This window comes from Calidris pugnax, unplaced genomic scaffold (assembly GCF_001431845.1).
Source record: "Calidris pugnax isolate Ruff unplaced genomic scaffold, ASM143184v1 scaffold188, whole genome shotgun sequence".
NCBI lineage: Eukaryota > Metazoa > Chordata > Aves > Charadriiformes > Scolopacidae > Calidris > Calidris pugnax.
In genome coordinates this window covers 513,659-540,977 of record NW_015091257.1, presented here as the reverse complement: position 1 = coordinate 540,977, position 27,319 = coordinate 513,659, and the positions used below count along the sequence as shown (strand labels likewise).

The 27,319-nt window shown below is 36.0% G+C and overlaps 1 protein-coding gene across 2 annotated transcripts in view; it reads right to left on the bottom strand.

Annotated features, from left to right (window-relative positions):
• Positions 1-27,319, bottom strand: part of REV1 (REV1, DNA directed polymerase) — a 44,245-nt gene that overhangs the window by 12,273 nt on the left and 4,653 nt on the right. The window contains exons 4-14 of one of the 2 annotated variants that reach the window (XM_014960232.1): positions 22,836-22,985; positions 20,027-20,742; positions 19,189-19,296; positions 17,632-17,748; positions 12,813-12,945; positions 11,847-11,975; positions 11,032-11,186; positions 8,649-8,768; positions 6,121-6,341; positions 4,936-5,108; positions 1,359-1,461 (exon numbers count right to left, since the gene is read on the bottom strand). In XM_014960232.1, the coding sequence (XP_014815718.1) occupies positions 1,359-1,461; positions 4,936-5,108; positions 6,121-6,341; positions 8,649-8,768; positions 11,032-11,186; positions 11,847-11,975; positions 12,813-12,945; positions 17,632-17,748; positions 19,189-19,296; positions 20,027-20,742; positions 22,836-22,985 (2,125 nt within the window). The remainder of the gene's footprint in view (positions 1-1,358; positions 1,462-4,935; positions 5,109-6,120; positions 6,342-8,648; positions 8,769-11,031; positions 11,187-11,846; positions 11,976-12,812; positions 12,946-17,631; positions 17,749-19,188; positions 19,297-20,026; positions 20,743-22,835; positions 22,986-27,319) is intronic. The other variant, XM_014960233.1, reaches the window with a different exon arrangement.

Genomic DNA, 27,319 nt, shown 5'->3' with positions numbered 1-27,319 from the left:
AAAAGTTTTTCTTTGCACTTTGATCTTTTTGCTTTGAAATATTTCTAGATTTGAGTTCCAAAACTTATAAGAAGCCTTTGGAATACTATGTTTGCTGTGCTGTACAACAACTTTGCCTTGGTTGTTTTGGCCTTTTGGGACACGCATTTAAGTGTTAAGTGTATGGGATAAGTGAATGGACTCATCTGCCCAAGTGTGGGCACAAACAGCTAAGGGTATCACTTTAGGACCTTTTCTAGGTATTGTGAGAAAAATGACACTTTGAAGCATGACTCACCTCATGTACAAGTGAAGCTTAAGGGGACTAGCTCCAATATAGACATAGACATTGGATATGTCTGAAGTCAGTTGGAAGGAATACTACCAAGGGACACTGGATATACCTGCACTTTATTACGTAATCTAGAACCAAATGGCAACTCCAGAACTGAACAGAGCCTGGTCAGAAGAGTACACTGCTTTGCAAAACAACATATGCAGCACCCATGGAATACTAACTTTAAAGAAGAATTCTCTAAAACAAGGGCTAAAGAAATCAAGTGAAATAGAACGAGTTAAGAAGTCAGGAAAGACAGCAAAGTAGACAGACAAGAAACCAGAAAAAGACATGAAGAGGATGATACTTTCCCAACTCCAAGAAGAAACCTAAGCCACGGAGCTGACTTTGCAAGGCAACATTGTGAATCAAAACCCTACTTGTTTATCTAGATGACCAATAAATGTAGTTTTGTTTTAGAAAGCCTCTGCACTCCATTGTAACAAATGGCTGATGTCAAAATAGTATTATCATGGGTTTGCATTGCTATGAGGAAACCCCTGAGATGAGCAAGAGTGTTCTAAAATAAACCATGATTCAAAAGAGCCAGCAATTCACCTTCAAACAAAGGCCAAACCACAGGCTGGCAACTTTTCTCGCTCTAAGATTTGCAGTCTAGAGCAAAAACTCCTCTAATCTGTATTTTGATTGGCATTTCAAACTGTATTCGTATTAGTTACTTAACTAATAACTGTGCAAAATTTTATAGAAAAATTCTAAGACAAAATAAAATTTACATGTGCTAACAGAACTGTAAAAGATACAGTCTAACTTTGTTACCTCAGGCTGGGTTAAGTTGTGGATTAATCCACAGCACACACTGAAATTCTCTTTTTTTACATTTATGGCTTTGTAGCTCTGTTTTTCAAAGGTAAACATGCAAAACCTAATATGATTGCATAGCCTAATTTACATAAACTTTGTATTATCTACACTTTTGCTTAAGTTTGGTTATTGTCCACCCTGGAGAACTTAAAATTTATGAAAGAGCAGAAAGAAGATTGATAAAGAGAAAAAAATTTCAGTTTTCCCATTAACTCACCCCTCGCATATCTGATATGTTCAGTTTCATCGTGTGAAACATGTTTAGAGTTTCTTTCCCAATTACTTTTGCGCTGTCTGTTGCATGGTCTAGAGTCACAGTCCTAACAAAGAATAAAAAAGTATGGTTAAAAAGGGAACTGTTTCACAAATCCGAAAAACAACAACAATCCTGCATTTATTCCAGACAGGACCTTAAAAAAAGACAGATCATAATTTCTTGGCATACAGAAATTGAACACTGTTTTTTTGTTCTGTGGTTTCTTTTTAAAGATAATTAGAACTACACATGTTCTACAGAAAAACACTCAGATTACTTACTAATTGAACATTCTCAGTGTGCGGTCCACACATCAATTTGTCAAATATAGTATACATGCTATCTACTGAAGCAATACAAAAATTTTTCACTTTACAGTACTAATAGAAATGCACTCATGCACTATCTTTCACTCAAGCATGGTTCATATAGAGTTTGCTCAGTGTTATTTCAGTTGTCAACTGTCAAATGTCTATAGCAAGAGTTTCAGAAGGAACTTTGAGGGGGAAGCAGACACAGGCATGTGCGTGCATACAAATAACGTGGCTTAATGGTAAGTAACTTCAACTTTAAACAACATTCCAAATCCACATCTTACACTGTAGGCGATTTTCTGCAATAACTCTCTCACAAAATTACGTGGTTGTGAGTTTTACAAATTGCCACCTGAGAGCTTGCCAGGGCACTAACAGTGCTTGGTAGATCTGGATTCTCTAATGGCACATTTAAGACAGATAAGGACAAAATTTCAGGTAGCTAATCATATCTATGTGAGTGATGTAAAATCCTTTTCACAGAGGTAACTGATGCCATTTTAACTCTGAAGGACAAAAGGAAGTTCCACATTGGTGTTCTGAAAGGGTGACATCCTAACAACTTACAAAACACTTTGATGGTGTCTCCTTAACTTTAACTCTTCTTTTGAATCTGTCAGAAACCAACATGAACATTGAAGTGGTCTCAGAAAGGTATGGTTCTGCCAAAATGAAAAGGAAAAACCTTCCTGCTGTGAGTGATTTGAAGACTCCCTGGGCCTTACAGGTTAACGTTTTTAAGAAAAAGATCAGTATCACCATTAAGATGCAGCTATGCAAAATATTAGGGAGAAAGGTAGGATGGGCCTAAAAGTACACACCATTTCGCAAGAATATTTTACAAAGGTCTACGCTGTATTATCAGGACTTGATATCAATTTTGCAGTAAAAATACCATTAACATCTCAGAAGTTGAATTTGATTTTAAGCTTGTCTGTTTAGAGTAAATCTTCAGCTCAAAGAATTCAGGATAGCCAGAAGACAAAAGCATAGACTGATGGATTTTCTTCTTGACACACCAATCCCGAAAGGTGATGAGCTTCTGATAGCAAAAGGTGAATTTTGTAGTTTCAGTTTTTAACACTGCTGAATTGTATGTCACAAGCTCACAACTATGAGATAGACCCTACGTAAGCAAGTCCTGTCATTGAGCTCTAACCCACTAGAAGAACACCCACACCTCTTCAGTTATCAGCCACCCCAAGCGTGTGACCCTTCGGTTCAGGAGGGAGTCATCTGTTACAACAACTTGAGATAGAGGTAAAAGTAGAAAAGACCTAGCTCTGCAAATGCCAAATGCACCCTCACACAAAAGGCAGGATCATCGCTTTACCTAAGGAACAACTGCTTTGACACAGAAGTGTCTGCCTAAAGACTAAACATGTATTTAGAAGGTTCTGAGACCATCTTGTATGAAATAGCATATAACTACATGATGCTCTATAACTGGATTTAATTCTTGTGTTTTCAGTATGCAAGCATATAAATAAATTTGATAAAAAAAATCTTTAGTTAATATCATCAAGTTGAACAATAGGAAACGAAGAATCATAAATAAATAATGAGTAAGAGTAACAGGACTGCTTGTGGAAGTTGAAGGTCCTGCTCCTTTGACAGTGACCTATCAACTGACTACCCAGGCAAAGTAATTGGGTTATCCCACTTCACCAGGGATGGGCACCCACCACAGCTAGCTGAGATCAACAGGGCTCCAGTGAGACCAACTAGAGACTTTATTACATTGAGAATGATCCACAAGAAAACAAAGGCACTTCTGATGAGGAGCTCATGACTATATGGGTCAAGAGACAAGAACAAGTTGTCTTTTTGAACAGCTGAAACAAGGGGCACAGTCTCTGATCTTGAGATTTTGAGATTCAACTTTCTTAGCTCCACTTTAGATCTTTATTGTCTTTTCTAGGACCAAAAAAAAATCTTTGCAGACTTACTGGTGAAACAGATTTGAAAGAGAAGACAGATTTGAGACAAAGAAACTTGTCTGTACTAAGATGGACAACTGCAGTCCAAGGTGTCTGATGTCAGCTTCAACCTTCAGAATCCCGAGTGGCCTCTCACTCTTTTGTAGCAAGTAATTCTGCAACTACTGCTCTAGTCTGCATGCACTCCAGACTTGTAGGAGAACGGTACTGATCATACATGCTTCTTGACAAGTACAAAGGCAATTTTCTTTGAGAACTGACTCCAACTGTCACAATCAGCATGTGATCAACAACCCATCAAGGAACAGCAGAAAGCCCCTTGAGCAAAAATAAAGTACACAACACTACACAGCTCAGGAAGAGGAAACAGTTTGCAGCAGCAGAACATTTCAACTCACTGAAATAAATGAAAATGCTGCTGCATGCATGTCATAGTGCAGGATGTAAAAATGTGTTCTACAAGTACTGCAAAGGGAAAACCAGTTCCAATATTGAGCAAGATGGAGAATGTATACCAACAATATGCATGTGCATATGTATTATTGTTTGAAGACAAACCCTATAAAAGATCAAATGCTTTTATTACCTAGTATTTAATGAAACTATTACCAAATTTAGGGCAACCTTAAGCTACAGATTACTGAAGTCAAAAAGGAAGAAGAGAAAAAAAATGTACATCCCTTCCAAGAGAAATGGATAGTCACAATAATTCACTGAAAATATTTCACTACATCATTTTAATTTTTAAGTAGCATCCACAGACACATGAGAGTACATTCTCTCAAGAAAGCAACTTCAAACCACAAAGAATGAACTTGCGGAGTCAGATTTCTTCTTTCCCATTCCTGCTTCCTCTGAAAACCATGAATTGTTTCTTCTATGCCCAAAAACTTTTCAACTTCTGATATATTTTCTTTTTCCCTTGATTTTTTCTCTTTGAAGAAACTCAAAAGCAAAAGACAACTATTAAAATTGTTCCCTCTCTCTTATTTGGACACCTCAGTCTCTTGCTTCTTTCTTCCCCCAATATGCTGTGTTTTTTACCATTGGAGGATTTAAATTCCATGCTGATGACCAAAAGATCACATACATACAACCCAAGCACAGAGGACTTTTAATAATAATATTCTACTTCTGATTTTGGTGCAGGTTTGGTATGTAGACACATAGGTACTAAGCACTTTAAAATTTCTGTCCCGTCTTCCTATAAGTTCTGGTGCTCAACGTCGTGCAGAAGTGTGCTCATGCCTACAATAGACCATTCTTTTTTCCATGCATAGTTACCTGGCAATATTATCACAGATTCCATGACCTCCATATTTTGCAGGCTCCACTGGCGCCCCAGCCTTTCTGACCATAATTTTAAGGGTCAATCGTTTTCCCTTCATACCAGCAGCTTCAAGTCTACGTTGGATTTCTTCTGAAAGGCTCAGAAGGAAAGCTTCTGCTTCCTTAGGCTGAAAGGGAAAATCAACATGTTTAGATAATTACTAGTTTTCAAATATCTAAGGTAAATCATTAAGGGTTAATGCAATCTAAATTTTGTAGACTGAAAAGAGCAAGCTGACTCACAGGCAACTGTCTCATTTAACTTCAAGTGTTTTGTTTACATTATAGGTTGCTGAAGTTAGGTGAGATGGTAGATTCCCATCCTAATGCTGACATAAGTAGGAAATACTAAGTCCTTTTGGAAATAAGTCTTAAAAAACTCAAAAAGTATTTAGAAACATCAACACACAATTGCAAGTCAAACTTTAAGCACACACTTAGAAGACGAAGAGCATAGAGCTTGTAAGGGAGATCTTTTTCACCATGAGTGAACTCAAGCAGTGGAAGAGGTAGCTCAGAGAATTTGTGCAGTCTTTGTTCTTGGAGGTCTCCAACACCCAACTGGATAAAATCCTGAGCAACTGGTCTGATCTCATAGCTTCTCCTGCTTTGAGCAAAAGGGTGGACTATACAACATAATGTGGTCTCTCCCAACCTCATTTTTCAACAATTTCTATAAACGCTTAAGTTCTCAACAAAGAACCAAGTTATCTTTTAATACAATTTTATCAACAACACTTTACCCTTATAATATTGGAAATAAGTCTAATAAAAATGTCTTAGTGGAGCACCTGTTGATGGTTTCAGGCACCATCATCTTTGAATAATCAGCATTTAAATGAAAGAGAATGCTAGGTGCTGACAAACCTATTACAGTTCTCTTTTTCTGTACCAGACCTGTATAACAAATGCAGAATAGCCAGCTAATTTTGTGCAAGCTTCTTTTCAGTCCAATACTTTTGCAGTCTCTCCTCCCATTTTATCATTTGGGCTCCTACTTCCTCATTTTCCTCCTTTCTATTTGGTGGCTAATATGGTGCTCTAACAGATCAAAGTGTAAGTGAAAATAATCAGCATATGAGAAGATTCTTCTATAGCTGAAAGAAGTCACTGCAGAAAAGAAATTAAGTTTGAATTTACCTGTGTAAACCTTATTCCATAGTTGATTTCTGCTGAAACAGATTTCCTTTCTTTTTCTGTACGAACAGGTCGATCATCCAACCCACGACAAAATCTGTAGAGCATTTGTCCTGTTTTTGGACCAAATTCTTTTTGCAGTTTTGACATTGAAGCACACTGCAGATCTCCACAGGTTTTAATTCCCAAAGAAGCCAGCTTAGATTCCATTGTCCTGCCAACTCCTAACAACAAAGCAATTAATTCTGTTAACTCTACATAACTCAGAGCCAGTCACATTTTGAACAAATACAATTTCTCTTTTTAAACCTACACTAGGTCATGTGAAATAAATAAATAAATAAATATACATCATAAAAAATAAATTCCACTCAATGAGACATGGTTCAAATAGAAACTTTTGCTGTATTCAACTGTACTTCTTTAATTGGTATTATATATTTAGTTTAAGATGTTATACTGCAGAGTGTTTCTTTATTTTTGGGTGCAATGTGAATGACATTGCAAATCTTCGTGACAAGGTACTACCTGTTACAGAGTATATAGCTCTGAACACCACAACACTCAGCCCAAGAAAAGTGTACAACATGTAATATGTTTTGCCATCAGATACAAGTGATTTAATCTAAAAGGAAACCAACAAATATTTTGACTACTGTTCCACTGCTTCCTAGGTAGAAAAATATTTCAAGTAGAAGTGATAGCATACCTGTACCACTTGTGCTTTGAATTACCAAGCACTGGAAATTGTAGGTATCCATGGCAACAGCACATACCATAAGTGTGATAAACTTAAGTATATTTCTGGGTTTTGGAGAGGTGGCCTGTTATCTTCTGAAAAATATTAGTCCTATGAGTTTACACTACACCAAAGTCAGCGAAAATTAGAAATCTCAGGTAATCAGCTATCTTTCATAATCTGTTTGTTTGCCTAAGTGGTATTATTGACACAAACACTAATGAGTTTTTTACTATGAACATGCAAGTGAAATCTGAAAATTTTAAAATACTCAAGTCAAAGCACAGTACTATATGAATAGTTTTCTGGAGGAAAAATATCTCCCATAAGTTATGCCAAAGAGAAATGGTGCTGTGCTGTAAATGATGTTTGGCCATGGAAGGGGATACATAATTTCTGGTAAACCTGCACCTATCTATGTATGCTATTCCTCCCACTTTTCCATTTCAGTGTCTATTGCTGTCCATTTTTGTTTCCCTGTTTTGTTTTTTTTTTTTTCTTAAACAGAGAAATATACTGTTTTTAACTTTTAACACTAAATATGTGTGTACACGTGGAAGCTGATCTCTGCTGATGACTAACATACAAAGCATAAATGACTGCTTACCCAGCACTTTTTGCACTATGTCTGTGTCACATTATACTACTAAGTACTGAATAACAATACAATACAGAATTACATGCCAGAAAACTCTTTAGTTTACAACTCTTAAGTACTTCCCTGGAATAATTTTAAAAAAGTAATAAAGCCTGTTTTCATACAGGTGTATTCCACATGTCCTTCCTATCTGTCACTCTCCTGTTACAGTAACTCCTGTTCCATGCCATCTTTCTGTGAATTCCACTATTCCTTGAAGAAGGTCCCTAAAACCTGTGGCCAGAAATGCTTCTTTCCTCACCTCGAGCTTTCTCTTAGCTCTTCTCTGCCCACAGGCATCTCACTCAATCGTTCCAGTTCTCCCTTACTGAAATACCCTTCTATCTCCTATCTCACCAAGGAATGCAGGACAAAACCCATGTTCTGTGGCTATACATATGATGACTGGGAACAACTGCCAAAATGCACAATAGTTAAATTTTGCCTGCCTGTCCCTTACAGGGTGTACTCTTTTGGATCACACTCCTCTGTCAAGCTATTATTTTTCACAAAAATGTGTGGAAATATTATGATATTAGAACTTCTATCTCTCAGAAAGATTTGGTTGAAACTGCCAAACAGTTCATAAAATTATTAGGACTGTCATACTTGAAAATTATAAATCATAATCATCACAATAATTTCCTCAGACAACTAAGCAAAAACCAGTCGGAATTTGACAAAGCTGTTGTTATTCTTAAAGAGAATCAACACATTCTGTCACAGTTTGCAATATACCATTAATTAAAGATCCTTACACAAAAAATAGTTCTAAGCAAACTCTGCCTCTCTCAGTGGCAATGTTACTCATTTTCTTACATTCATTATGATATAGCAAGTTAGCATTCACTTGAAATGACTCATCTAAATAATTAATTATTAAAGAATATACGGTTGCCTAATATACTAAACTCTGAGCTTCTTCCATAGATCATGCTGTGTGAATCTGTAAAATTCTTTTACTAAAAAAGATGCTTCTCCATGATACAAAAAGGTCCCGTAAATTATTTTCAGAAATTTTCAGAAATCAGTGTATCTTCTTTTTTCAGATCATAATGATGGATTATAATCTAATCTTGTTTGATCCAGAACACAGATCTGTAGCTGTAACTTCTAGTATCAGGAGCGAAATGTCCTCTAAAAAAAAAGCAGTACCTGGAAGACTGGTAACAAGTTGCCCTCTGATAAAATCATCCACTTCTTCAGGTTTTAAGTGATACTGCCCATCTGGTTTTGCTTTACGAGTTGCCATTCTGGCCAGCAGAATATTGGAACCTGTAAAAACAATAAAAAAGTGTGTCTGTGGTAACTTGGGTCTGAGTCTTCTCAAGTAGATGCCATAGTTCAACAATCAAAGAAAAAATGCAGAAAGTACAGTCAAATTCTTTATCTTTTACAGCTGTGTAGCTGTAGTGGTAACCAACCAAACAAAAACCCCACCAAAACCCCCAAAACAACCATCAAATAAGTGCAGGACACTTCACTAAGAACACTGAATTTATTTGTCTTGGTTATATTCTACAAATGCAGAGGTAGAGATAAACAGTTAAGACAACTGGCTAAAAAATTTAGAAGTGTAATATTTTAACACCACAGAACTTCAAAAAATCCACGTGGTCAATGTGAATAATACATAGGTGACAATTCTATCAAGTATATTATATGTGAAATACTGGAATTAAGCTAATATTTTGGCCTGAGTAGTCACTAAAAAAACCCATTGACTATATTAAATTATTATATGCGCTCATAAAGTGTGGTGGGAACAAGACCTACTTCATCATTTTTTCTTCCCTGTTTATAGGCTTATTCATATCCAGTCAATAAGATCTCTGAGAAGATACCCAAACACATTCATTATTGCCATTCAAACACCCCATTCTAAGATAAAGCAAACTAATAAAAGGTCAGAGGAATTCACAACTTGCAATTATTGCTCTTCTCCTCCCACCTTTGTTCACATTCTTTTTGTCTATTCTAAAATTTTAGTCAAGAAGAACAGTAAGAGTTTTACGTGCACTGTTTCTCCTGAGAGGTAAAATTGATGAAACAATTACTGATAGATTCCTCATTCAATTTCCTGTTTAACTGTGGGGATCCATGTTTTGTCTATAGAGTACTGAACAGTTCTGATCCTCTTAGCTATCAAACATACCAACATAGCCTCTAATACCATGAAATGTCAGTGATTTACCTTGTGCAATGTATTATTAGCATAACACTGAAGTATGGTAGGAAAAAACTAATACCTCACTTAACAAATGAGAAACCAAGATACAGGATGTTTATAGATGAGTGTTTAATCTTTCACTAGCATTGTTTAAATCAGTTTAGTTTAGCCACTAAAATCTCTAGGATAAAAATTAAATTTATTCAACTGGCATAAGCATGTCCTTCTTTAATTTATTTCTAAACAGACACAGTGTTGAGAGGAGATCTCGATAGTATAACAGTATCTATTCACATTCACATTTTATTACACTAGTACAACTTTCCCATTGGGCAGCATATAAACCACTTACACAAGATTTATGTTTCTGGCAGACCATGCTTTTGAAATAAGGTCTCTATGTTCATGTAATAGTACAATTGTTTCCTCTGATTTATTTACTTAATGATGAATTATGAGTGAAGAGAAGAAGTCCTTGTCATGTACCTACCACAAGAATTTCTAAAAAGGATATCAAAACTATTTTCCAATTATCTCACACAAACTGATTATTAGCAAAAAAAAATTGCTCATAGGTATTTGTCTCTTTCAATCAGTAACAGAACTATGATATCAGATTAGAAAATAATGCTTTAAAAACTAATTCCATTTTTTCTACAGAAAAAAACAAACACAAACACACTAAATAAGCATATAAAAGAGATTACAAATGTGTTTCAAGTCAAAACAAGACACAAACAGGAATCCAGGGAATTACAATCTTGGTCTTATGATACTATAAGAAATAAAGGAAGAATTCTGTTAACAGTAATGGATTTCAGCTTGTCTCAAAAGTGGATTTCATACACTCAGTATATTTATTTATAAATACTCCACTCTAGTATTAATTAAGGACAAAAACAAAGGAGAAAGGAAGGGGATACATGAAAACAAGGAATTCTTTTCAGATGTGCGATTTCTTATACAATACCCACTACAAATCACACAAATCTTTGCTTTCAATACCTTCTAATAATTATCCTAAATCATGCTATCCTGTAAACTCTTACTGCTCTCTCCAATAAGGAACAGACTCTGTGCTCATTTTTCAGTTCACTGGAGAAGTATGGTAGCATTTTATAAAAATGAATGTAAGAATATCATAGATGAAATTTTAGCATACTGTTCAGATAACAAAGGAGAAGTGATAGCAATTTTTGCTTAAAATTTTCCACTGATGAAGATCTTCTTGCATTTCTATTTACACTAATTTAATGTAAAAGGATTCCATATCGCATGAGCACTTAGATTTTTAGTATCTTACACAGTTTTGATACACCTAACAATAGCAGGCACTGCTTGTAAACAGAAATGAAATAAGATACTTACCCATCCCAACTGAAGCAGTGCATTTAGTTTGGGCTTTGATTTCGGTTCGGATAGCATTTGCAAGTTCATCAGGAGTCAATCTGGTCTCTGTAAGGATTTCAGTGATATCTACTAGTGCTTCATCACAACTGACTGCTTCGATGTTGTGAGTATAGCTATCAACACAAAGTAAAGGAGGTGAAACACCAGCAACAGCTCACCATCTGTTAAAACAAATATGTAGCAAATAAAGTCTTCCTTTTGTGGTGGCATTTCCCTGCTTATTTGTATCACACAACACATATTAAAAATGCTAAACCAGCAAGTTACAGTAGCCTTAGTAGTGTAGTTCTAATTTCAACATGCATCATGATTATAAAAGAACTGGAGGAGTTGAATACTTATTTTTCCTTGACAATAACAAATTTCCAGTTTTGTTCAAGTGCATTTTAAACCAGAAAGAAGCTTCTAATAGATGTTACACAAATAACTCATTCTTAAGTTACTCAAAAAGACCTCTTCAAAGAATCTCGCTACTAAGCAGGGATCTGCTTCTCATAGCATAATCTAAAAAGTTTAAAAATTACTCCTTTAGAAGTCAAATATTTACTGTTTACAGGATTTGGCTTCAAGAGAACAGAATGCTCAGAAGCAGCACTGTGCTCAAAATAACAAAAATGCTACAAAAGGAAGATCTCAGCTAGGAATGGCTTTATTGAAGCTGAACAGTAACATGGAAATGAAAATAATAAAACTGCATAGCGGCATATAGCCGTGCCAAATAAATATGCTTGATAACCTTACAATGAAAGATCACATAAACAACAGCACGTTACCTTGCCAATATTTCATAGACTGTCCGTGCAACTTCTTTGTACGCATCAAAATCATACGACACTGCTTGAAGATTTGGACACAACTTTTTCGCTTGGCCAAAAAACATTCCATTCTTTATGCCGATTTGTCTAAAATTAAATAATAAAAAAACACGAAATAAACACAGTACCAACTTTCCCACAAATTAACATGGGATATTTCCAAATGAAGTGTCTTTTCCCACAAAAATGAATTATCATTAAAAAGGAATTCACTCCAACTATTATTAGCAATGTAATAGGTAAGAAACATACCGCAAACAGAGTGTTTGAATTAGCTGTATAATACTGAGGCATGCAGCATGGATAGCCTGCCATTGGGAACATGCCTAAGACAAAGTCTCCAGAAAGCACTACGTGCTATCTTCTGTTTCAAATTAAAATACACATATATTACAGTGACCAAGGTCTTACATTCCACTGTGCAAGCTTACAGAACTATGTTCCCATAATAAATAAACTCTAACTTTTTAAGATACAAATACAAGCCTGCCTATCCTAGCATGTTTGAGAAAGGTTCCAATGAAGATAAAATTTCTGGAGTATTACTTCCATCGGGGAAGAAAATTGTATTTCCAACACTGTGCTCATATTTATAACAAGTTGTTTCATATTCTGAACATATTTTAGCTATGTTATTGTGGGTGGTCAACATAATCAGTGCAAGAAATGGTTCTAAGTTTAGTAATCACATTTACTGTCTGATTTTAACTAAAACCTTCAGTAATAAAGTGTTCTCAGTTCCATAAAAGCAGCACCTATAGGGAAGATCTTGTGTTAAATTCTAACAATTACAACTTTTGAAAACATAAAAAAAGAACTGTCTAGATAAATTTAAAGAAACTGACTGAACAATTGCGACTTTTAGACATTTTATGCCTATGGGTATGAGATTTTCAAGCAACATGGTAGGTAACTTTTACATACCTGGCTTCATAACTACAAGAAGCTATTTCAGCCATGGACAGAACAGTGAGATCGAAGTCAGCTCCATTCACACGTGTGGAATCCGGATGCTCCCAGACTGATGAGTCCATCTTATCAGGAACTCTAATTTCTGCTTGGAAAATAATTTTTGGTTTTATGTTATTTTTCTTAAGAGTTTATCAGAATAAATGCAAACATAATAAAAATTATGAATTTCATTTTGTACAATTTCTATACTGCTACCTGTTGATGAAGAGGTTCTGAATACTATTTTGACTCATAACACGGTCCAGAAAAAAAAAAACAAACCAGACCCCCACATATAGCAATCTCTCTCTGCAGATAGGTCTGTACATACTACTTAGAATATTAAGCTACAGAAAAATTCTATTTCCTCCCAAATTGACAACAGCTTGTTGGTGACTGCATACACCATACTGTAAAATCAGACTGATCTCAGTTAGCTTTAATGACAATAAAAACGATCAAACGCTTGAGGCTAACTGCTACAATCATAGCCTGCAAACAAATGCAAGACACTCAAAAATGTATCAACCGCTTGGCTGAACAAGACACTTAGCTACATTCCTTTTTATAAAAAGCACAGCTACCACCAGAACAGAGAAATTAAATTCAGAATACAAACCCACTTTTTATCATTCTTAAAATCTCTGGCTTAAAATTATTTTTCTAATAATCTAGATACCACAAAGAGATTTTCAAGAAGTCAAATAAACAGAATGCTAATTAGCTCAAATTAAAAAACTCTAGCTAAAAACTTATATTTCCTTTAATGCTCTTAGGGGGATATTAATTGACAAAACTTGCTGCTTTGTTACTTGCTGTAATTTGCTGTTACTTCTGAATAATTCTTACTAGGATATGTCAACTTCTTTCAAGTATCACCATAAATTTATCTTGGATCAAAAATGATACAATTATAAATACTGCAGCCCCAGACTTAAAATGAGACAGACCTTCCCTAAGCCTATAGAACTTTATGGCATGTTCTCAGACAAGTTTTAAAGAGTCCTCCAGGCCCAGTGCATACTAGAGCAGAATTTCATGACACTGAATACTGGAATCATGTAAAGCATTTTCTATTCCTTTCTATTTGGGTTTTCACTGTATGTAAACCTTGAAAGGTACATATAGATCAGCCTGAAAAAAATGGTAGATGCAAAAACTACTACACCCTCCAACTCCCCATCAGAATCAAACCAACAAACTATCATACAGACAAAAAGCTTCTATTTACTTAAAATGAAACCAAATATGTATGTTACAGTTCTTTTTCTTTACTGTAGCGTATTTAATACCATACACCTCTGCAATATAATAAACAGGGAGTTTTCTTCAGAGTGCCACACCACCTAATCATATTTCATGGTACTACCAACTTACACACTGACAATTTGTCTGAAAGGAAACGTGGTGCTATGTGCACATATCGGACCAGAGAAAGCATTGAAATGAGTGAGTGGAGACAGCAGGGGTAAAGCCTGACTCATGTGAAAAACTGCTTTTTTTCAGAATTTCTGCTAAATTTGTGCACCTTTTTATGTCTTAAATATTTTAATGTATGATGAGCTCAATAAGTTACCTAAGATGTCTGCAACTGAAAATTAGAGCAAAATTATGCCCCAAATAAAGATAAGAATGACAAGAACAATTTCTTTAGTCCATGCCTTCCTGTGCCCTGGCCTGAGATGATGCTGTCATCTTGTCTATCTTCATTGGACTCGTCGACCTTTTCCACATCGCAGCAGAGCAGATCCCCCCATGAGCTGATGGAGTCACTTCATGTGAAATTCAGGGCAATGCAGAACACATTGTCCTCAATGGAAGGCAAGGTAGAGAACCTCTCATCAAAAGCTGGGAAACTAGACAGGCACATGGTGAATGTGGAGCAACGGATGGAGAAATCAGAGGCCAGGACCCAAGTCTGTGAAAAAGAAATCGCTGAGAATAAATCTGTGACTAATATGATGGTTAAAATCTGCTGCTCTTTAGAATGAAAAAAGGGAGATACTAGGGTTGAGGGAAAGGAAGCCTAAAAAACATTCACAACTTGGGCATCCTGGCCATGGAAAAGAGACCCCAAACTATGAATCCTGATTAACATATGTTAATCTTCTATCTTTAGAACATGAATGTTAAAGATGGCATGTATGTAGAGAAGTAATTTCTACAACCTGGAAAGGCTATCTCCAACTTGGAGATTTAGGTTGAGAATGATAGCAAGTTTTTAAATTTAAAAGTTACACATTTTTGGATGAATTCAAACAAGAAAAAGAAAGTATTTCATAAAGGAGTCAAGATTCTATTGACACTAGGTATTTGTCTAGCAACGCAGATCAAAGGCAGGAACCAGTATCAGTAAAGAAGTAATTTGCAAAAAAAAAAAGAAGTACCTGAAGCAGCAGAATTCAGTATTTGGTCAAAAGCGTTTCATAAAGGTTTGGTTTTGTTTGTTTATTTTTAGTTTTGTTTGGGTTTGGTTTTGTTTAATTTGGAACACTTTTTCTAATAAGCAAGACCTGGAGAAGGCAAAATCAGAGAACAGCCTGGAAAGCATGAAGCATCAAAAAATGAAGTGGGTTCCATGTTGAAGCATGGATGTAAAAATCTGCTTGTGTTCAAAGTTGGTCCCAACTACCTTTTATTTCATTTATATAACATGTCCCCAAACAGAACTGTATATGTTTAACAGCATAATTCAGCATTCTGTATTTTTGATATTTTAGAAAAAGTACTTTTCCATGTGATACATCTGCCTACTGGACTGTATTTACCTCTGGCATGGCACAATTAAACACATGCTGTGAAGTGTTTCACATACACTTTCTAAGATATTGTGATGTTAGAAAAGCCTATCCTGCAATTCCATCTTCTCATCTAAGACCATAACTAACTGTAATTTCTTTTACCCAAAAGGAAGACAAGCCATGTACTTACGAGAAGGAAAGCAGAAACAACAGGTTATATTTTGTGTTGATAAAAACATTGTACATGGAGATAAAAATTAATAAAGAGAGTAAAAAAAAAATAAAAATATTGAACTGCAGCTAATGAGATAGAGACTATAAAAAGAGTGTTAGGAAAAAATCCTTTCACCAAAACAATAGGTTGCACAATCATACTAAGTATCAAGAAAGAAAGAGCTAGCTGCCTGCCTGCGTGCAAGCCAGTGAGACTGGATGCTGAAGTTAAAGAAATGAATGTGAGGGTATCCAGAAAAAGTTGCTGCAGAAAGAAACTGAGTTTGTTACACAGTAAGGCTGCAATCTGCTGTCCCCTTAAGCAATAAATATAGTAGAAGAGATACTACTGAATTTGTGAATTGCAAAGAACATGCTAGATATTAACTAAACTTCTGTAACTTAACTGCCTCACTCTCCAAAAATCTCTTGATTCTATGAAGTCCCACCTTTATTCAGCGTGAGGTCCTAATATAAGTTATGAAGTTACTGAGCAAAACTGAACTACCAGTAATTAGTTCCTACACAAGCTATACTACAGAAAATCCAACTCCATAAAAGCCACAGCTATCCTTGTAACGCACTCCTACATGACACTGCAAACAACACAGCAGAAGCTAAGTCTGGAGCATCCTGAAAAGTCCTTAAAACGCTAAAGGCCACTGGGTTTCACAAACATATTCTACCTCAGTTTTGAAGGGTTCTTAAACTACAGCAAAATTAAAAATAAAATAGCATTAATTCCTGTAATACCTTGTCTCCAACTGCCTTTGAAAAATGGCAGAATTTATTAGAGGTTTGGCTTTTTTTATAAGGTACTAACATTTCAGAAACAACCATAGAACACCACCCTGTCTTTTTCTAGCTCTTGTACCTTCCTGAGGTTAAAACTTTACAACCATAGTACTTGCTACCACAAGGCTGGTAAAAAGTGCATATGCAAGGGACAAAGGAGAAACTCCACTTGCAAATCTAAACTGAAATGAAATAGCAGCTGCCCCTTGTATATCCATTTTTTACCAACCTTGTAAAAACTAAGTTTCAAGCTGATTAAACAGACTGTTGGAGAAAAAAAGAGAAACAAGTCGCCAATGTTAGCAATACAACTTCTCATACTAAATGCAGTTCAGGCAGTACAGTAATAATAAAACTTGGTAATAAAAGTAGGTTTTGTTTACGTTAGTATACTACTACTTGAAGACACAGAAAGCAACAAATTTCTAAATTACTGCAGGCAAGTAAGGAATTCTCAAACTACAACAGATATCCTTGTTTTGAGGAAACAAAGTACTGGAGAAACAGAACTCATGGAAGTTGCACAGACTTTCCAGAAACCTAAAATACTCTAAGGATCACCCAAATTAACTCACTGTAGACAGCTACTGTACACATGTAATACAAAAGGCAACTTTGAACAATCAGTTTCTCACTGGCCATGTGCTGTCATTTTATAGTATAAAAAAAAAAATAGTAGCATTTTAAAATTTATTTTGTATCTTCTTCTCTATAATAGACTTACTCAGAATGGATGTGATCCCGGACAATCTGTATTTATTTCTTACTTTAAAAAATTACTTAACATTATATGTTATACTCAACTTCAATGAAAATAAGTAAAACCTAAAATTACTCTAAATTAATTCACTCGTAACCGAGCAAATCTAACTAACAAGAAGTCAAAGTCATATTATTACTGAGGCTATTTTTTTTCTGAAATTGCCCGCATGAAAAAAAGCAGATTTATCCGCCATGCACAATATTAATAATTTTAAGGAAAACGTCTTCAATAACAAAAGTTAAAAATGTATAGACGAACACACAGACAGACTTATCTGTACCTGCTTTGCCATTCAATAGCTTATTCTGGTAATATTGCTGTTCAAGCTGGGGGTTTGCACCAGGGCGCAGTGGTGCCTTTCCTGCACCTCTGTTACTAGTAACAGCTACTGGTTTTCCTGTGGAGAAGAAATGCAGGTACTTATAAGTCAACACCTATAACAGCTTACATTTTAATAATAGCACAACTATGGTAAGATCTTAAAGATGCCTGCCTTATTTTTTTATAATTTCTTTCAAGCTTATACACTGTTACAGCACTAAGGAGGAAACAGCTATGAAAGTGACTTTGCATTGTGACTATGAATTTGCTGTCTTAACTGCAGTCACGTGTAAATAAGAAAAGCTTTCTACAGTCATACTAATTTGTCTTTAATAACAAATATAAATGGAAGCTGTGAAACTTCACAAATGCCCTAATGATTCATCAGTTTAAGACATAGCAAACACTGTACTGAATTTAAACACTTTATCATGTTTATTAGCTTAAGTAAACTAGAAGAGTATACACATACCAAGACACTTAGTTCCACTTGTTTAATTAACTGTACAAAATCAAATCTTTAGTAAACTTTGGACTTTTTAGTAATATCAACACCTCCATAGTTTTTCTACAGGAAGCTAATTTATGCACTGAAAGTTCTGGCAGAGTTCTGTGGAACAGAAAAAATATTTGCAGAAAAGTCTTAGCTTCTTTATATTCCAGTGATGGAATCTGAAACTTGGCAGGAAATATAATTTTAAAGACCCAAACATACCAGGAGTATCTTCGATACAGTTGCTCCTGCCTTTGAACAGAAGAGAGCAAATGAATTGTATATACAGCTTACTTTTCTTTCCCAAGGTCTAAAACAGCTGGGTGTTAGATGGTCACCACTGCACCAAGTCATCAGACTTATGTGTCACCAGAGTTCAATATTTGCACAGAACAACTAATATCTCCATTTCTGAATGGTATAATCTTGTAAAAAAAAAACCAACCACCAAAACTTGCTAAGGAGCTCCACTAACTCTTGCTATACCCTAAGGATGACCACAACTCATACTTCTAAATTCCAACTGAATTGTTCATCAAAATGGAAGGTGAAGCAAATTTCCCTTGAAAAAGGTGAATCAGGCAAAGAGACAATTAATTCTCAGATTTAACCTTTGCATCTCCTTACGTTACTTCAGGTATATTATTAGGATATCCCTTTTTTTTGAAAAAAAAAAAAAGTGACAAAACCGCACTTTTGGTACAACTGGAATTTGATCTCCAATTTCTAATATGGTAAGTCTCAGTAAGATATGTACAATGTTATAGAAAATGGTTACTCCATATTTCACTTCTCTCTTCTTACTTTAGATACTGAAAGGAGATAGCAAGGAGAATTCCAGTTTTTTCTTCCACTTTCTTTTGGATGTTGAGAAAGTAAGCAGGAATATGAAAGTTGCATGGTCTATCAAAGATGCCAGAAAAAAAGACTAACATGCAAAGCTCATTTTTTAAGTGTGCAGATTTGGTTTGGTTGGTTTTTTTTTCTATTTTAAAGTCTGAACACGTAGAATTAAATACTGACCTTTGAGATCTGGTCTATTTCGGATAGCCACAGACACAAAGAAGCAATCCATATCCACGTGCATTATACAGCTCTGTGGCTTGGCTGAGCTCGCAACAGACACATTACCTAGTATGAAGATACACCAATAGAAAACTTGAACCCTAATTTACACACTTTGGTACTACTCACAGTAGTCATCAAGGACTATTATCAAGTTTTTACCACCTTAAATTATAAAGATTTTTGTTTCTTCTCACCAAGAAGATATTTACATTTACAAAATTCTTAGAGCAATGTGAATGTGAACAGTAGACAAACAGCCTAAACAATGCATCAACTTAAAATCTCTATTTTATTTTCTCATAATTGACACCTTCTACCTAAGAAGTTCTATAAAACTCTTACTAACAAAAATAAATTATTAGATTTTCGGTCACTTCCACATGTTACTCATCTTTTAAGTTTTCACACTGAACTATAAGCAGCAAGGTTTTTTCTTCTGTTTTTTCCCTTTAGATTTTCACAGCAACTACAGACTTGTGTATTTAGATATATAGTATTATTCCCCTTGATCAATCCACATATCTTGGTAAAGTCAGAAATATTACTTCTGCAAGGAAGAATTGAATATAGACCAGAGTATCACATTAAGTCACATTTTAAGTTAAAAAACGCAAACAAACAAAACCAAAAGCAGCTGGATCCTTCAGTTTTCAGTGCATCGAAGTCACCAAGCTCTTCCAGATAGCCTGACTGTAATGTGAATACTGAGTACTAACCTACTTAGTCTCAGACCTTTAACGTACAAAGATATAAGGCACCTTCTCAACATAAACCTTCTTAAACAAGTAACTACCTGTGTCAGTTTTAAGAGCAGACCTGCCTGCTTTCCATTTTTTTAATTTTTCCCTTCCTGGAAAGACACCGCTGTTTTTTCTCTGCAGACTGTTGACAAACTCTGTCAATTCACACTTCCACGTTGATATATGATGCAGTCTTGAACGTGAATAAAAGTCAGAGATAAAACTACAATCTGAAGGTTTGGACACAGGTAAGGAAGCTGCCTTGCAAGGAGGAGTAGGTACAGAAGTGCTTTTTGTGCTTGAAGGCCCCTGAACAGTGGAGTGGTGAGCACCATTTATTTTAGCATTACTGTGCAAAGATGAAGATGAGGATGAGTTACTCATAGTCCTATGTGGATTCCACGAGAAGTCTGTATTTTTGTTGCTCTTCTGCAACTGCTGCGTTGTGCAGTCTCTAAAGTCAACCATGCCTTTTTCAGTCTTCCCCTCCTCCTGCACAGGGCCTGGAGAGAACCTACTTGCAACACCGTTGCCAGAGGGCACCAAGCAATCCTGTGTCTTTAAGGCACTGGTAGAAGTGTGTGTGTGTCCATTAAAAATGGCAGTGCTGTCTTTGTGAGACTGAATCCCATTCTGTTTCCATCCGGGAAGGATCTGCTCCAGCTCTGTAAATCCAAAATCATCACTTTCCTCTTCCTCTTCTTCATTCCAGCTACTTATTCCATTGGGTGTGATCTCATTTTCCATCTCACGCTTTTTAATATGATTTCTGAAACAGATATGATTATTTAGTACCATATCTTTTACAAAAAAGGGCACATTTACAGGTCATTTCAAGATCTAAGTATTTATCTTCCTAATTGTTATCAGTATACACTTGAGTAGTTTTTACATTCTTAAGACCATTATCTCAAACTCTGAGCCATGTCCTCTCAATGTCACAAAATACTGTATTGTTGTAGAAAATATTTCAGATTTGGTGTATTACTAATGCAGCACTACCAGGAGTTTACATGGGAGAAACCAAAATCACTCCCAATTAGAAAAGCTATTTCTAAGGCTTTTAATTTGACCAGCAGCCTCCAACAGAATTACAATAATTATTTATTTGTTAACAGAACTGTACTACCATGGCAACATGAATGGTGCAGAAATATGCAAACCATCAGAAGGAGTTATCTTTTTATCAAGAGATGCCATTTTCCTTATCCAGTTACAAACAAACAAAAAATGAAAAAACCTGAAAGTATACATAGAAAACTTCTATTTTTTAGAAAATTATTTTAGATTAATGTGCTAGATTTATTTTATCTTCTCTCAAGAAAAATCTGTTTGAGCTCTACAAATCAGACCTATTTGTAGCTTTTGACAAAAACCCAAACTACTTTTCACCTTTTAATTATACAAAACAAAGTATTGTGCCACAGGTGCACTTGGCAATTTACATTTACTCTGACAGCATAGAGGCAAAGCTTGTATTCAAAAAATTAACTCTGTAACAAACCCTAAGTGGAATTAAAACCAAAGCCTTGAAGACTTGTGCATATTCTTGATCTGTTGAAAAAAAACAACCATCACTCCCAACTCACAAAGCTAGCAATTTAGGACACACACACAAAAAAGGAGGGAAATAATTAGCTATCCAGTATACCAGTGAAAATAGAAAGCCAATTGACTGTGACAATGATTTGGTTATGCTTATCACAATCATAAATTATATTAAGCATAATATTTTTGAGCAGTTGCATGGCTGAAAGTTATATATCCAGTGGTACATATTTAGCATCAGTGGATAGGGCATGCTTTTAAATTAATGCTTTTCAGATTAACTTGATATTTTTTGAAATCTGAATATTCTTCTCATTTAAAAAGCATTAAAAATGCAATAATAACAGGTGATGGTAATTATATCACTCTGTTTAAAATACAGGTAAGAAACTCTGCTTAGGATTATGCATTTTGTGGCACTAGTTTTACTTTTCCTAAACACAGACATATCCCACTCATGTGGTAAAGTCTCCTCAGCATCATGCAGAACTGGATTTTAAATAAATCACTGGACTGTGGAAGAACACAGATCACCAATACAAATCAGAAAGTATGGTATCTTGGACAGTGTCCTGGGCCCTGTTTGAGCAGTAGCATTGGCCCAGATGACCTCCAGAGATCCCTTCCAACCTGAAATCTATGATTCTTGCCTCTAAACAACAAAAATGTGCTTCTGAAACAGATGCAGGAGCCCTCCTAAAAAAAAAATAATCTATAGTTCAAGTGGAAGGTTTCTTTCCAAATTCTAATTCCTCTGCCACTTAAAAGTTTTGCTGGTGCTTTCTGCTCTATTCCCTTCTCACGTTCTTTCAGAAGAATTTTTTATATTGCAATTGGATTTTTTAATCTTCTCTCTCAAGCATGACTTAAAGCTTGTTGTTAGCATACATAAAGTAAGCTGTGACTTTTTTTATAAAAGCTAAAGAAAGAACTGAACAACTAGTATGCATTCACATTTGTTCTTGGGCACCTTTAGCAAAAGTAACCAAATCATACCAGCTTTTTGTTTTTGAAATAAAACCTACTTTTCATTGTCACTAGTCAGAATCATTTAATGTATGCCTGTTGCTTCCATACTAGGTCACATTATCAAACAAAGTGTGGTTCAAAGACGAGAGACAAGGCTTGGAGTCAAGGTAACTGTAGTTCTGTCCTCAACTATTTATATAGCTATACCTTATTTCTAAGTTTCAGTGCCTCAGAGCTTCCCTCTTATAAGGCTGAAATGAATTTTAAAAATGCTATATAGTTATAAATGCAAACCCATTAGGGGTGAATGATTAACATCTGCATTACAAGATCAGAAACACTTACACCCTGTTGAGATCTTTAGCTATATTGCTTGGACCTGGCATGGCATCTTCAGGTTTGCATATGCTATTAAAGTTGAGACCTTTTTGAACACTTGACTGCTTGGTGTATAGCTGATATGGAATGTGCGAGAGAAGACGTCCAGCTTTAATGCTGAAATAAAAAAAAAAAGGAACAGGTTACCACTTAAGACATTTAAAAAAACTCCAACCTTCTATGCTAAAAAATACCTCATGCACAGTAAACTATTACTTTGGTTATTACCTTTTGCTGTTCTTGCTACATGGACTTGCAGTTGCTTTCCCACCACTAACCAGATTGAACTGAAAAGTAATTTGTGATGTGGTGACTGGTACCACAAATGATATTTGCACAGCTGAGCTGGTCATTTGTCTACATCCATTTCTCTTTTCCACACACAAAACCCAAAATAAACAATGACCAGTCAACAAAAAACCCCCCAAAACCAGATGAATGGTCCAGGTTATTCTAACTGAACAATGTTGACTGAGCTCTTTAACTTGGAACAATGCAAATGCATGTGGTTCCAAGCACATTTGGGCAGAATTGGAAGGAGGTTAGCTAGGACGACAGTCATTCTTACAAAGAAACGACTTTTTCCATTCCAAAAGGATAATTACCCCTTCTTGTGAGATAATTCACTGAAGCAAGCTAGACAGAATAATTTCCAAATAAACCTTCCATAAATATCTACCACAATCATTCCAGTTGTCCTATGTGTTCCACTGTATCTCCCTCTTCTCTTTCTTCTTCCACTGAAACTGCAATTATACTTCAATAACTGCTAAATTCCTTAGGGAAGTCATGGACTTTGAAGTGGAACCCTCTCAAAAATACACCACAGCATGATTTCATCTCTCCACCCTGATGCTTGTTGCTGGCAGTAGAGATAACACCTTCTCAGCCAATATTTCACCACTTCTTCATATACAACTCTTCATATTGAGCACTGGATCAGAGAAGCTGAAACTTCTTACAGCACAGGAACTTCTCTCATATCAAAGCAGCATAATATTAGCATTCAGTTTTGAAGATACAATTGGATTCAAATTTTTAATGAGAATTTAGCTGAGTGACAGACACTGTTTTTCTGTTCAACACCTGAGTGCTTTCTCTTGGAGATGTGCTTTTTAACTAGCTCAAATCTATACTACTGCCAAGGGAGCAGGACAGTGGAATAAAAGCCCTTAGGAGCTTTCTTGCTGCAATTAGAGAAGAATATAGTGGGAGATCGCATTTCCCAATTAGATAAATTAAAACTAGTTAGGCATATACACAGAGACCTGGTAAGGTTTCTATGAGAACGGAATAGTAAAAGCAGCCCTAAAAATACATCAATTAAATATTGTTTGATACATAGAATATATAGCATTCATAAAGGAACATCCTTTCCATTAAACATTGCCAAACACAGTTAAAAATACACATGGTAGAATTACAAAGCTTTCTCGTACAGAAAGCGGTGATGCAGAAACTAAGTTTTTACAATGCCTAGTTAGACTGTTTCTCATATCACTGTGTGAACCTGGGTATATAAACATCCAGGTAATATTTCAAAATAATTACCGCAATTTCAAGACGAAAAAAAACCTCACATTTATTTAAGAACTTGTTCATGCTAAGATTTTAGCTACTGGAATACCTGCATTACTGGATCAATACACAGCTGGTTTGTTTTTTTCAAACTGTGTTAAGATGCAGCAATATGAAGCCTATTTTAGATGCATCATTCAACATCTTTTCCCACTCCACACTCCCTGGATCACAGAATTCATAATCGGTAAAAAAAATAGGTTAGAAAGGACCTCTGGAGGTCTCTAGTCCAAACACTGCTCAAAGGGTTATCTTTAAAGTTGCCCAGGGCTGAGTCCACCCAAATTTTGAATATCTCCATGGACTGAGACTTCACAACCTCTCTGGGCACCTGTTCCACTGCTTACTCTCTTTCACTGTGAAAAATCTCTTCCTTATACTCTATTTTTTTTTGCTGCAACTTGCGACTATTGCCTTTTGCAGTGCATCTTTAAGAAAAATCTGGCTCCACGCTCTCTGTAACCTCCATATAACAAAAGACAACAATTAGATCCCCTCCTAGTCTTCTCTCCAAGTAGAACAAAATCAGCCTCCTCAGCCTCTTGTCACATATCACATGTTCCAGGCCCCTATTAATGGTAGTGGTTCTCCTCTGAACTCACTCTAGTTTGTCAGTATCTTGCTTGTACGAAGAAGCCCAAAATCAGACAGAGAACTCCATGTAGCTTCAGAAGTGCTGAATAGAGATTGAAACCCTTGAACCTGCTGACTATGGCCTTGCTAATGCAACTCAGTATGCTGTTAGCCTTTATCTCCACAAGGGAACAACTGCTACTCCATGGTCAACTTGTAGTCCACCAGGACCCTCAAGTCCTTCCCTATAAAGTTGTGTCCTAGCCAGTGAGTCCCTAACCTGTCTGGTTGCATGGAATTAATTCTGTCTCATGTGCAGGACTCTGCATTTGACTGTTGAATTTCATGAAGTTTCCGTCATCCCATTCCTCTACTTTGTTGAGATTCTCCAAAGGGAAGTCCTGCTCTCCAGTACATCAACTGTTCCCTTCTATTTGCTGTCATCCATAAGCTTGCTGAAGGTACTTTCCATTGCATCACCAATGTGTCCATTGTTAATGAAGACATTAAACTGCATCTGCCCCAGTATTGACCATTCAGAAATGCCACTTGTAACCACTTGCTAGTTTGACTCTGAACTGTTGACCACTACTGTCTGAGTCACGCAGTTGAGCTAGTTCCGCACCGAGCTAGCACAGCCCACTATCCAATACATATCTCCCTAGTTTGATTAAAAGAATGCAATGGGGCACTGTGTCAAAAGCCCTACTGTAGTGAAACCAAATGCTATCTACTGCTCTCCCATTGTCCAGTCATCTCACCATAGAAGACAACCAGGCTAGTCAGGCACAATTTGCTACTCTAGATATAGCTTCCAGGAAGGTATCCTCTGTAGTCTTCAGTGACTGTGGTGAAGCTGATCACAGTGCAGTTCCCTGGATCCTTCTTCTTTCCCTTTCTGAAGACAGGCATGACTTTTGCCTTTTATCTAGTCTTCTGGAAAATCTTATCTGATTTCCACAAATTTTCAAAGATGACAGACAGTGGTATAGCACTGATATCAGCCAGCTTCTTCTGCTCCCTTGGATGCATTCTGTCTGGTACTGTAGAGTTGTATATGACATGTTTCCTGAAGTGAACCATAATTTACGCTTCCTATACTGCCGCGATTGAGAGACGGGATGCTGCTTGATGCAAGCAAGATGTCGATTTATTAGGATTTCTTAGGTTCCTTATATCTATAGCAAGGACAGCGTGTCTTCTACTAATTGGCTAGTTCTAAAACATTAGGCATTCACTCATTGGTTAATACTAACATACCTTCCTTGCCCAAATCACAAAATTATTAGCATATTCTTTTTTCAACACAATTTACTGCCTGTATTCCTCAACAGAGCAAGCACTCTCTGTTCCTTCTAGACAATCTTGTTATCTTGTTCCTCCCAAGGCTTGTAGCCGACGAGTTCCAGCACGTCCTCTTTTATCAGTTGTGCGACACTTGGAGTTTTGCTGAGGCTGGCTGAACTCTGGCCTTCACTATACATTTGTTAGCATTTCTTTTTTCCAAACTCTGCCACTAGGCACACAGGCCTTCAAGACATGAAAGCAGACCTTGCCACTAAACACTGAAGAAAAGGCAGTACTGAGTACCTCAACATTTTCCATATCCTTTATCATGATGTTGCCCCACCATTCAACAGCAGGCCTGATCCATTTGCTTCTCATACAGCTATAAAAGCCATCTCCTTCCCCTTCAATGCTTTGTTAGTTTTCAGAAAAACAGTTACCGTGTTAAATTAATATGGCATCTCTTCTGAAAGCTGTACTGTTGAAACACTGGCAGCTTTTACTTAGTCAAGTATTTTGCATTCTGAATCCTCATCAAAATAAGGAATCCACAGATTTTAGTGGTAGCTCATTTTAATGTTTAGTTATCCTCAATCTCTGAAAAGTGATTTTATTATAAATGTCAAAGAATGTTTCTTAAAAGAATACTGAAATTTGAAAGTTGAGCTCTCAGATCAGTTTATATCAAAATTTAAACCTCCTATGTAACCTTAATTTGGCTTCCACTGGACATAGCACAACAACCTTCCAAGCTATGTAATTGTGTCATGTATTTTTCAAATAAAGGAAAAGTTTTAGTTCTGCCTGTAAGTCTCTTTCTTCATTTGTTGCAGAAATGGAAAGGTAGCAAAAGCATGCAACAAGAGGAGTGCAGAAAGAATGATTTCGTCTCTAAAGCAACCACGCATTACTCTGCAATACTGCATTTTGCAACTACTGTTACCACGGGATCTCTAGGTGATGCTAATTAAACCAAAATTCTAGAGCTACTTGCATTTAACAACAAGTTTATG